Source organism: Syngnathoides biaculeatus, chromosome 7, assembly GCF_019802595.1.
Source record: "Syngnathoides biaculeatus isolate LvHL_M chromosome 7, ASM1980259v1, whole genome shotgun sequence".
NCBI lineage: Eukaryota > Metazoa > Chordata > Actinopteri > Syngnathiformes > Syngnathidae > Syngnathoides > Syngnathoides biaculeatus.
The window spans coordinates 14,238,127-14,251,393 of NC_084646.1; the positions used below are offsets into that span (position 1 = coordinate 14,238,127).

The following is a 13,267-nucleotide window of genomic DNA, read 5'->3' on the forward strand; positions in this document are numbered from 1 at the left end:
TCTAATCAGGCAATCTGCCTGGATTTCCCCACTTTAATCATCTCAGCTGTATAGCGGTTCATGAAAGAATGGGAGGGGTCCACTTTGGCACCGCAATCCAATACTTAAGGTAAGCATGCTGATCTGTTTTTCTTGCGTGTAGTGCAGCTCTGTGGCATTTCCTGTCTGGCCGTTATGCCTTGTGATACTGCGGTTTCCAATGCTTCTATTAGACACTTTATTAGGTGCACCTGCTGGATCCACTACAAGAGTTTGTCATTTTTGGTGGGCACTGTCGGAGAGGTCTTTAACAATTGTGTTCGTTATTGCATTGACGTAGGTAAGGTCGGCAAATACAAATGTCTTAAATTTTCAGGTTGTTAAAAAAGTTTTCTTCAAAGCACAAAACTTGCACCCACAAATGACCCCTCCCTATGGTTAGACTCTGTTCCTGTTTGCCGCCAGTGTGAATAAGACAGTCCACTATCATCACACACAAGGGAACAAGTCCAGATAATCCCTGGTTGTGCGCTGAAGGACAGCTCAAAAGATCTCAAGGATGTCTTCATAGACCTCGTCTACACATTCGAGTCAAGCTATTTTTCCATCAGATTTCAACGCCGCTTCCTTCATACATTTGTTGAATAAATCTGCCCCATCGTGCTTCAACAACCAGTCCTGAGGCACTGATGCCTGTCTTTATCATCATCCTCCCACACACCCTACCTTCACCCACCCAAAAAAAACTGATTCAACAATGCTGTTTCTTAATCTCCGTGTCAGTGTTCAATGATCACTAAACTGGGGGCTCAGCACCTCCCTCTGCAACTGGCTGCTGGACTTCCACAATCAAAGGTCACGAGCACTACTTGTCGCCAATAACCCGCCAAGCAGCATAACATTGAGCAGAGGGGGTCCCCCAAGGTTGCGTGTTCATTCCCCTGATTTTCACCTTGCAAATATGACTGCACAACAATCACATTGTGATGTGTGCAGACGACACAGTTCTGGTGGGTCTAACCAGCGAGCGTGACAAGACTCACTACAGGAAGGTCTTCGTCTTTCTGACCATGTGAGGAGAAAGAACAACCTCCTGGCTTTGTTTCATCTACAAACCCAAGCAGGCAAGTGTGGCACATCCACCATTAGCACATTTTACCAAGGCAGCATTGCGAGCATCCTTTCTCGCTGCATCACTGTTGGGCGGGACCAGGAAAGCCTTGCAGCGCTTAGTCGACAACGCTGGATGGAACATTGGTGCCCCAGTCCCTTCCTACAAGAGACATACACACACACACACACCAAACCTGCAAAGCCATCACAACTGTGAGTGACGCAAGCCCGAAGCACACAATCTTCCTTCATCTCCTTTGCACCTTGTTTACGTTAGTGATAAGATATGTCTATTTGTTGTAGCTGTGTATTTATTTGGCTGTTTACTCATTGTCAGAAATGTCTTCACCATGAGGTGGTGAGAAAAAATTTACTACCTTTGTATGATTGGTACTGTGTAAAGAATTGACAATAAAGTTGATTGACTTCGACTTGTTTTTTTTTTCTTTAAAAAGTCTACCATTTTTTTCTTAAATTTTACTGTATTTTATTTTGTTTTTGTTTGTTTTTTTCATGACTTTTTCCCTGTAAAACTAGTTCCAGGATTCCATTTTATTCTCATAATACACTATTTAAACTTTATTGGAATAATTGCAACCTTTTCTCGGTATGATTTGATTATAATTAAAGTTTTTGTTCCTTAAAAATGATTAGATGATTGATTATTGCTATTTTTTTTTTTTTTTTTTACAGCGGCATTGCCTTTCATTATCATGACCATCGTCTTCAAACCTTACCAGAGGGGCGTGTACTGCGATGACGAGAGCATCAAGTACCCGCTCAAAGACGACACGATCAGCCACAGCATGCTGGCCGCCGTCACCATCTCCTGCACTGTCGTCATTGTACGTTTTAACTCGAAATGCTTTTGTTTTTCTCTTCTGCTCGTGCCAAAACACTCACTCGGGTTTACACTTTATTTGGCACAGATCTCATCCGGGGAAGCCTATCTGGTGTACAGCAAGAAAATTTACTCCAATTCTGACTTCAACCAGTACGTGGCCGCCCTCTACAAGGTGGTGGGCACCTTCCTGTTCGGCGCCGCGGTCAGCCAGTCGCTCACGGACCTGGCCAAGTTCACCATCGGCCGGCCTCGGCCCAACTTCATGACCGTTTGTGCGCCCAAGCAGTGCACGGGCTACGTGCAAGCGATCAACTGCACGGGCAATCCACAGGACGTCACAGAGTCCAGGTGGGACCACTCGACCTTCTCTTTATTCTTTGAACAAACTGGTCAACATTTTGAGTTTTTTTTTTTTTTTTTTTTTTGCCCAATGACTTCATCCTGGTGGAAATTGACATTTTGGTGTCCTGACGAACCCTAAAAATAATTAACAAAAAAATGTACTCTTTTGTCTCCAGGTTGTCCTTCTACTCTGGTCACTCATCTTTTGGCATGTACTGCATGCTCTTCTTAGCGGTAAGCACAATTTATGACATGCTTGAGTATTCTTGTTTCAAGAACGTGCATTCATGTGTTTACAACTTGGAAGAAGCTTTTTGAATCAATCACCACGAAATGAAATCACAGGCCACGTTGGGACTTTTTTATTAAAATGAGTCAGGCGGACAAATACTGTCTTTTTTTTTTGTGCTTCAAAGGCTTTAAATCTGTTACTAATTTTGGCTTAGTAAATCATAAATAAAATTAAAAATTACTGAAAGTACCTGGGGGGGTGAGTGTGTAATAAGCACAGACTACTTCCGTGAACAAATTGCCACAGCTGAGCTACACAGCTTGATGGTTAATTTTATGATTGTAAATTCATATTTAAAATGTTAGTTTATTAAGCCTCCTGTTTTTATTGCGGTTTTGACAAAAATTAGCTTTTTTGTTTTTAGGTGGCACTTCATTTTTACACTCCTTGTCACAGGGAGGGCAAAGGGAGGAGGAAAAAAAAAATAACTATTGACGTTAATTCTGTGGAAAAAAACTGTTTGGTATCTGTAGATACTGTATAAAGCAAATCTTCAGAATATCAAACTTTCAAAAATGTAATTGTCATTTGCATGTGAAGTGAAAAGGAAAAATTCATTAAAAATGAGAAATCTAATAATTGAAAAAATATATATATTTTTAAGGCCTTATTGGCCAGCCTTAGTGATAAGCCCCATTTTAAGTTTTCTTACATTAGGAGCTGTGGATATGCAGATTATTTATTTATTTATTTATTTATTTTGTTGGGGTTTTTTGTTTTGCTTTGCATTGTAAGCCAATATTCAAAGTACGTATGAGGTTAAGATACATTACTGCTCAGGTCAAGTGACCAAAGAAGGGGGACGCAACAGGGGCCGATGTACTTTTTTTTTTTTTTTTTTTTAAATCTACAATACAGTTTTCTTTTCCTTTCAGCTTGTCCCGTTAGGGGTCGCCACAGCGTGTCATCTTTTTCCATCCAAGCCTATCTCGTGGATCTTCTTCTCTAACACCCACTGTCCTCACGTCCTCCCTCAAAACATCCATCAACCTTTGGTCTTCCTCTCGCTCTTTTGCCTGGCAGCTCCATCCTCAGCACCCTTCCACCAATATATTCACTCTCTTGCCTCTGGACATGTCCAAACCATCGAAGTCTCCTCTCTCCAACCTTGTCTCCAAAACATCCAACTTTGGCTGTCCCTGTCCTGGGGTGGGGTGAGGGGAGGATTGATAATTTGCATTTCAGGTAGGAATATTCATTGGAAATGGAAATTGAGTTGGGAGTATGGTCACAGAGGAAATTAAATTTGTAACTCAAGATACAACAGTATGTCATTTACCACTCTTTAAAGACGTCAGAGACGCTTCAAGTTCAATCTGAAAAACTCCAAAACCTTGCAATGAATGCTGATGCCATTTGTCTGTTTAATGGCGATCTGCACGCAATGTGATACCTTTCACATGATCAGACCTAATAGTCCCCAGATGGGCGCGTGGAGCAGACCTTCGCACTTTGTAATCATCAAGGCCCAAGAGCCTTATAAGGGCTTTATTTATTTTTCTTTTTTTTTTTTTTCAACATGGCGATAAGTTGGGTGGAAAAAATGTGCGAGTTGTCAGCAGTGGACTGCCTGCTTCCTTCCCGGCAGAGACGTGATGTGTTCCACTTGATTAGCCTTGGCCTCATCCTTCACGCATAAACACGCACACACACGCAGAGTGAAAAACGCATACATAGACACACGCATTGACAGGTATAGACGCGCACACGTAGACACAGACAGACGCGTACAGTATAGAGATACAGGGCAGCGTAATTGGAGGCCATGCAAAGCAGCAAAGACCTTGTCCTTGCTTTGCGGAGCTTCAGTCATCACTAATAATAGCGTCCACTGTTCTTTATCAATGGTGAGGTTGGACGTGTGGCGGTGGGGTGCCAAGTTTGGCACCTTCACCGGCAGCCCTGCTAAAAGTCTGGAACTGCTGCCAGCTTCCCAAAATGTGTTAATATTGCAGTTTTTAAAAAATGAAATAAAAGACAGACATGGCCAGCACATGATTATTACTCTTACTTATTCACTTGTTTAGAGTAGAGCTCAGTGTACCGTAGACCTCTTTACTATTTATTTAATAACGGAGAGTTTGCATGAAGAGAAAAAAATAATTAAAAAACCCAAATAAATTCATTTGGAAGTTATAATGAAAAAGAAACATGCATGAAAATTTAAAGTCTCAATTGCAAAAAAAATCTAAACACAAATGTTGTAACAAAATATTTTCAAAAACATACATAACCGGCATGATATATTTTATTCAATCTACATTAAAGAATACATTTATATTCAAATAAATATGGATGGATTCATGGTAAATATGTTAATCAATAAATAAATAATTTAAAAGACAAAAGTTTCAATGAATAAATACACAATTTTAAAGAAAATAGTATAAAATAAAAAATAAATAAATGGAAAATAACTCCATGCGTTTTCTGGACCATTTAACCTCACTCAAAATTACCACATTTTCTGCACTATAAGGCACACATTCAATGAATGGCCTATTTTAAAACTTTTATAAGGCGCACCATCGGCTTTTGAGAAAATTAAAGACACTTAGGTGCACCTTATAGTGCGGAAAATACGCTATATAACATAAAAGCATTATTATTATTGCAAACATTGTTTTGGTACCAAAACCATTTTTAGAGTAACTTCAACAATAATTGGTCAAGTTATTACTCCAGATTTCAAAAACGGTTATGCATCAATTTGTTGTGCAATATAAGATGATGAAGGGACTAAACTTTTCTGTCGTTTCACAGTCATACCGTGAGTAGAATTTGACCCCGTGACAAAAACGAGTTTGACACCCCTTTCGTTAACATAATATTATATTATCCATCATCGTAAATGTGCAGCACCTGCACGGCTGTTGCTTTTTCTGGCCATAAACGACTTTTCCACCATTTTCACTGCCAGTAGACTTCTTGGCCCACAAACCAAAGACATCACAGGACTAAAAACCACACGGTGAATTTTCAATAATAGTCTGTCGGTAATGGCTAATGGGCATCGGTCGAATAATGCCAACTTCTTTCCCCCGCCGCCCGCAGCTGTACGTTCAGGCCCGGCTGGTGGCCAAGTGGGCTCGGCTCCTGCGGCCCACCATCCAGTTCTTCTTGGTGGCCTTCGCCGTCTATGTGGGCTACACGCGGGTCTCCGATTACAAGCACCACTGGAGCGACGTCCTGGTGGGGCTGCTGCAGGGGGCGCTCATCGCCGTGTTGAACGTGAGTACGCAACACATACGTGGACTACGCCGGACGACCATCGTTCACGTTGTACCTCGAGTTTGTCTGTTTGGGAAATAACGTTGGATTCATTGCATAGTTTTTTTTTTTTTTAACTTTCTTGTTTTTAACTGCTTATTTTTTTCTTTTTCCATCTTTTCATTCATGTTTAGCCTTTTTAGCTAATTTATGCTTTAGGTTTTCTTAATGCTTTTTTTTCCCAATATTGGAGTTTTACTCTAGCTTTTATTCATGTATAGCTTTTTTTAGGTTTGTATTTTTTTACTAGCTTTTCATTCATGCTTAGCTTTTTTAGCTTATTCATGCTTATTTTTTTCTAGCTGTCTGTTCTTGCTAATCTTTTCATTAGGGCTTAGCTTTCTTCTTTCAGCAAATCATTCCAGCTTTTAATTCATTCAGATTTTTTTTCAAACTTAATTAGTGCTTGCGTTTTTCATATCGGGTTACCTTTAAAGTCTTAAGTCACTATTGGAAGTATTCTGAATGGACAGAACATAAAACAATATAATGAATAAATCTGAATTTAAAGCAATGCAAAGAAATTAGCTTTGGATAAAATGGGAAAATTGCTGATTATTCCTGTAAATATGGGAAAAAAAGCAAATAGATCAAATGTGAAAAGGTGGCAGCGTCCTCGTCCCTACATTACTCTCATTCTCATGGGGACATACTTGATAAATATCTGTGAATTGTCTAATGTATTGAGCAGGCTCACAGTCCATTTATTTTCTTTACAACATTCTAGACAAAGCAAACCCGATGACATTGTATTTTTTTTTTTTTTTTTTTGCTTTAAGGGAAGAGAGGCCGGGTGGGATTCTCCACATCAGACCGTGTCGGGCATAATTCTCGCCACAGGAATATGTTGGCTTCATTTCTTGCTCGCTGTTACATTTCATCTAGATGGGAAGTGAGCGGGGAGAGAAGTGTGACTTGGTACAAACGCGTGCTCGACAGAACCTCAAATGGTTCTTCTCGCCTCTTGCAGCTGGGGCTCTTTATTGTTTGGAATGACACTCAGCACCATCTTGTGGTAATTACCAAGTGTGTGTCTGTGTGCAGTAGTGAAGGTCATAGTTTTACAAGAAAAATACCAACTTGAAACTATAATCTGCTTTAAAAAATATTACATTGAAGATAAGGAGTAAGACATTTCAATGGAAAGAAAAGGTGCAGTATGACTAAAGGGTCTCAATTTTACAAGAAGGAATTTGCACATGTAGGAGATAAAATAGTTTCAATATGAGGAAAATATTTAAATGTTAATATATATATATATATATATATATATATATATATATATATATATATATATATATACATGTTTTTTTTTTCTACCCGCTTATCCTCACGAGGGTCGCGGGAATGCTGGAGCCTATCCCAGGTATCAACGGGCAGGAAGCGGGGTACACCCTGAATTGGTTGCCAGCCGATCGCAGGGCACATGGAAACAAACAGCCGCACTCACAATCACAGCTTGGGGCAATTTAGAGTGTCCACTTAATGTTGCATGTTTTTGGGATGTGGGAGGAAACCAGAGTGCCCGGAGAAAACCCACGCAGGCACGGGGAGAACATGCAAACTCCATACAGGCAGGTCCGGGATTGAACCCGGGACCTCAGAACTGTGAGGCCAACGCTTTCCAGCTGAGCCCACCGTGCCACCCGCCATATCACTAAAGGGTCCCAATTTTACAGGAAGGAATTTGTTAATGTTGGAGAGAAAATAGTTTCAATATTAGACAAATATTTAAATTTTACGACAAGAACTCAACTTGTAAAAGGTTGCAAGTAGGGCTGCAGTAGCTGAGTATTTTAATCAACCGTTCCCTGTTCACTATCATATTTTGAGGTTCTGCTCGTCACCCAAGAAAAGTTGAAATGTTAAAAAGAAAAAAAAGCTGCAATTTTCCTCGTATACACTGAAGTCTGAATTTTGGGGGGAAAAAAATAACAATAACAATGTAGGTTTGTGAGAAGTTGTACTAGAAAGAGTTTTTTCATCAGTCATTTGAATGTCATTATTTTTCATTTTGAGGGGAAAAAAGAAGTAGTATTTTATTTCTATATAATGTACAATGTAGTGCCATTATTTTTTTTATTGTGCATTTATATAGTATATGGATGAGTATATGTATTTAGTAGTCATTTTATAAGAGAACCACCAAAAGCCACAAAATGATGAAGGCAGAAAAGTGAATTTTCAGACAAAATGGTCGGCATTTTATGGGAACGTGTGCATGTGCGCGCATGTATAAAGGTTGTGGAAATGAGAGGCCACATTTGGCCTTTGTGGTGCTGCAGGGAATTTTACATTCTCTCGCGGGACCACGTGCATTTTATGGCCTCTGCTTTCAGTCTGCCTATGCTTCCCTGCGTTAACGTCTGCGCTGAGAGCCTGCCAGACACACTCGGGCACACCTTCCCAGCGTTTATTACGCCCGCCTGCCTGCCTCATTCGCGCTCCTCTCGTAGTAGTTCAAGGAGAAAAAAGTTGTGCCATTTAATTTTTTTTTTTGGGGGGGGGGGTGACAAAATAGCGGAGAAAAGTCACAAAATTATATTTGAAAAAAGTGCTCATATCACAAGCAACGCATGGAAATATTACAAGACAAATTGGGAACTATTACTCCGTTGCAAGAATAAAGTCACACTGTATGATGAGATATAATTCTGATTTTTGGTTCTATATTTAGTCCTAAGTTGTTCTGTCTTTACATGTTTTTAGCATTTACTTTTAAATATATTTAATGTATTTAGAAACAAAACGCAAACATGACTTTTTTGCCGCTAAGAAAATGTGATCATATTTTTGCAAGAAAAATGTGACTTTACAAGAAAAAAATCTAAAACTATTCAGAAATTATTTTTATATAATTACCAAAAACATTTCGGTTAATATTACAAAAAGAGAAATTGGTAGGATTTAATAAGAAAAAAATAATATTTTTGCTTGAAAAAAAAATACAAGAAAATCATGGTAAAATTGTCACTTTTTCAAGAAATATTGGGGGTTAGGAAAAAAGTTGGAATATTACCCAAGCTATAGAAAACCTTATTTTGGAATGAGTTCCACTTTCCTATCGTTTGTGAGCCGCGCCTGCCCGCTTCTCTTGAACTGCTGCTCACAAACGCCATCCACCCTTGTGCGTCGCAGGTCCGCTTCGTGTCCGACTTCTTCAAGAAGCGGCCCCCCCGCCGCCCCAAGCCCGAGCGCGCCGACAGCGAGGAGCCAGAGAGGAAGCCCAGCCTTCAGTTCGTCGACTCGGAGCACGGCAACCATTACAACTGTCACCCGGTGTGAGGGGACGCCAGCAAGACGGTAGACCCCCAATTGGGTGCTTTAGTCAGGCATGTGTTGTGCCCCCACCCCCCAAGCTCCCACCCCTTGCCCCCATCACCCATCTGCTTTTCACTACCACTAGACTGACCGAGGGGGTTCCTCTTCTCCAAAAATACCTCCTTGTCCTCCTGGAGGCAGCATATGAACACGCCGCTTGTTCATGTTGAAGGCGAAGACTCTCGAGATGACGCGGGAGCGCCACACCAGCCGTTCAAGCACTTACGACGAGGACTGCGAGCTCGTTGCTTCAGTCGTTCTCATTTCTGCTTTTTTTTTGTACTGACGTCACTTTGTTGATCCTCCGTGCGGATTCTATTCGACGCGCTGCCACACGCGTGTTCCTCGTCAGACGCTTCATTAGCTACGCACAATCCAAAATGAGACACGTTCTGCCTTTACAAAGACAATAATGCAAATCTTGTATTATGATTTAAAAAAAAAAAAGAAAAAAACATGACAAATCTTAAAAGGACTTTTAAGTGCAGCCCGTGGTGCAAAGTCAGAATAGGAGTTAATGCTCCCTCTTTCGTGTTCCACTAAGGAGGTGAGTGACATTTTACAAGAGTCACAAAAGTGAATTGAAAATTATGAAAATTGTTGAACAATTACAAAAACGATTGAAAAATTGCAAAAGATTTTTACAAGAACAAAGTTGTCGTTTTCCATGAAAAATGATGTGAGGTTGTGGAAATTAAAGTCACAAAATTACAACAACAAAAAAACTCCTGACATTTCAGAAAATGGTATATTATAGGGAAAAGGTTTTAATGTGTTTTATATTTCAACTTTTCTCTTCCAAAAAAAAAAATTCATGGGAATACATTTTTTTAAAAAAAGGTTTTAATTTCATTTATTTTACTACCCATACTTTTTAAAAAATCTACATTGAAATCTGTTTGAAAGGTTTTAATACTAGTCAATAAAAAGCTTGTAATTTGACAAATACAGTATATTTGTAGTCATGTGATAAAGAAACTTGAACAATTTAATGACCATGTAAATTTCCTAAAGAGAAAGGGAGTTATTTTTCAAAATTACAAGATTTTTTTTAATTATTATTACCAGAATTCCCAGGAATTTCTCAAGAAAACATATACACGTTTGCCCATTTTACAAGAATATAATTTTCATATTTCATTAGTTCAATTTTATGAACCAATAACGTATACAATATATGCGAGTCAGTCAACCTAAAAAAAATCCCATTGCAAGTTTAGTAAGAAAAAAAATATTAAAATAAAATATTTAAAAAAAAAAAAAAAAGGAGCGCCTCTGCTGTTTTCCCTCCAAGTGGTGAACTCCAATTTCAACAATCAATTCCACATCATCCTTGATGCTCAATTTAATCTGATATGAGCCATTTCTTCTTATGTAGCCGCTTTGATTGCATTATTACAATTTTAATGGCAGATTTGTCCATAAAGCTCTATCAGTAGTTTGCGTGTGCGTGCGTGCTCACTCGTACGTCCAGTAAGCGATTTGATTCGTTTATTGAATGACCATCTTTTTTCTTTTTTTTTTTAAATTCAGTTTTGCTGTCGACGTCAGGTGAGTGAGAATGGACTGCAATGTGGATTTGTAAAGCTCTGTTCGTACACCACTACCATGTTGCCCCATTTTTTTTAAATCATCCTTTTATATTCAAATGTCAACAAAGAAGGAAGGAAACACTTTTTTTTTTTTAAAGGAAAAAAAATCTATTTATTGTAAATGTTTTTATAGTGCAATCACTCGGCTTGCCACTTTTGAGTTGCACATGCTCTTTCTGGAGATTGCTGCGAAGAATGTGTCGCTTTATATACTTTTGAATACACTCTTATATTTTTGTTCCTGTTGATGTTCAATAATAGTGTGTACACAGCTAGTTCAGGTTTGGGTGGTTTTTTTGGGGGGTTTTTTTTTGCTCAAGGGGGACCCTTTTGATTTTGAAAATGGGGAGATAAAAATAGTCATTTATAGAATAATTAAAATAGTAAAATGTGTACAATATATACCCTACTGTTGAAAAGTTTGGGGTCATTTGGATATTTTATTCTAATTTTTTTTTATAGACAAGCACTACTCTACGTACATTGGCGCCTTGACTTGTGGGTTTAAATCTTTCCATGACCACTTTCATAGCTCAAGTCACTTCTATCTCAAATTATCTTCCCCGATTAAAATGAAAGTCAGTTATTCATTCCAGCATTCACAAACACTATTTTTGTTTTTAATAATATAAATGGCACTCTGCAATTTATTTTTACTTCTTAAAAACATTTAACCCAATTAGATCATCTAACACAATGTAAAGAATTAAACAGTTTGTGCATCATGGTATTTCAAAATAATTTTGAGCGTGCTGCTCATTCTGATATGTGGACCTTGGCCATCTGGGGGCAGCGTTATACATACATATACTACATGTAGATTTTAGGATTAAACAGAAGAAGACAAGATGAGGTGGGGAGAGTTGACAAATATGGTACTCATGGAAGAGTGCTGTTATTTAGAATAATGTGACTCAAATTTTAAAAAGTATGTAATATAGTAACTAGTTAGGAACTTCTAATATTTAAAAAAGGAAAATCTGAGAATGAATGTCAAATAAAATGGAAAAAAATGATGTGGGCCCTATAGAAATATTTTTTGCATTATTCACTTAAATGACTGAATGAAAAAGCTGTTGATAGTTGATAAATAGTGCGCGCGTGTATGTGCGTGCGCATATCACTGCCTTATGCGGAAGCTGACGATCAATTCTAAAAATAGATCACAATAATAGATTATAAACCATACAAACTATGGTTCAGTCAAACTACTCATAGAAGTACAATTTATCCAAATTTTACTACCCACCTCTGGAAATAAGATGCAATAAATGTATTTATAGGGAAAGAATGTATGCCCATCTGTTTGTCTGCATGTGTTGCCATCACTTGTGTTCAAATAGAGGTCATATAAAGGGTTATGATAATTTCAATGTTCATATTAGTTTCATCACCCTCTGTAGTGCTTTTGTGTCATGTGTTAGCATTAAGCTAGATGCCTTTTGGAAGAATTTGCGTGCTTTGGTTCAGTACATAATGTGTCATTTTCTTTGGTTTTCTTTTTAAATTGAATGTCAGTTTGGAGTGGCAAGCCCCAGGGCTCCTTGTCGAGCTACTGTAGTTAGTTCTCCATAGCTAGCACCCATAACTCATGTATGCTCGAAACTAGACAAAATATCGGCAGCACAACGGCTCGTATCTGGCAAAATTAACTCAACTCGTAAGTATTGGTACCACTGTATAGATGAAGGTATGTACTTGGGTTAAAAGGTTTGATTCTCATGTTTTAATTTTTGAGTGAACCCCCGTCATTTCTGATGGATAGCGAATGAACACTGCTGCTTGTAAAGAAAATCCGTAATTGACGCACCCCAAACGGTTTGTAATTGCCTGTAGTGGCCACAAGATGGTGGCAAAGCACTTTTCCCCCCCTTTTCGACAAGGCTATTTGGTGTGGCTAGCTCGATGAAACTCCTCGCTTCAGTTCAACAATGTTAGAGATGGATTTAGCACAAAAAGATGTATAGGAGTTTCTCAGCAAATAAGGGGATGATGGGTATCGATTAAAAGTAAGTCCTCTAATTGGTGAATTTGCACATGCTGAAATATGAATATGCGGGATATTCACTGTACATGTATAGATCCTGTACATGTATACTTCAAAAGTTTGGGGTCACTTAGAAATTCCCATTTTTTTTTTTTAAGGCAATTGAACCAATGTTAGTGAAAAATATAACAAATACCAGGTATCAAAAGACACTCAATAATGTAAATGGTCAGTGGCCCAGATTAAAGACCGCCACGCCCCTGTGTGGCCCCTGCGCCATATTTTGTCCACTCCTTGTGTAAATATCTGTTTCCATATGTCCCTCACTCGGCTTAATGGCTGCAGTAGTAAATGCTTACAAACTTGAGCTTTTTTCTTTCAATTTTTTTTTTTTTTTTTTGGGCGGGGCGCGCGGGGGTAATGCTAGAGAAAGCAGGACAGCCGGACAGGTGCATGTGGCTGCTGAAAATGTCAAATAGATGAAAGAGCACAAAGAACTGCTCCAGATGATGTCGCGGGAGCACCCC

At 38.8% G+C, this 13,267-nt stretch overlaps 1 protein-coding gene across 1 annotated transcript in view; it reads left to right on the forward strand.

Moving 5' to 3' along the window:
- The window catches only part of plpp2b (phospholipid phosphatase 2b), a 29,098-nt gene extending 16,079 nt beyond the window's left edge, over positions 1-13,019 (forward strand). Inside the window, exons 2-6 of the mRNA XM_061825702.1 lie at positions 1,786-1,937; positions 2,022-2,284; positions 2,455-2,512; positions 5,625-5,801; positions 8,979-13,019. Of these exons, the coding sequence (XP_061681686.1) occupies positions 1,786-1,937; positions 2,022-2,284; positions 2,455-2,512; positions 5,625-5,801; positions 8,979-9,125 (797 nt within the window). The 3' untranslated portion in view covers positions 9,126-13,019. The remainder of the gene's footprint in view (positions 1-1,785; positions 1,938-2,021; positions 2,285-2,454; positions 2,513-5,624; positions 5,802-8,978) is intronic.
- Positions 13,020-13,267: the final 248 nt, after the last annotated feature.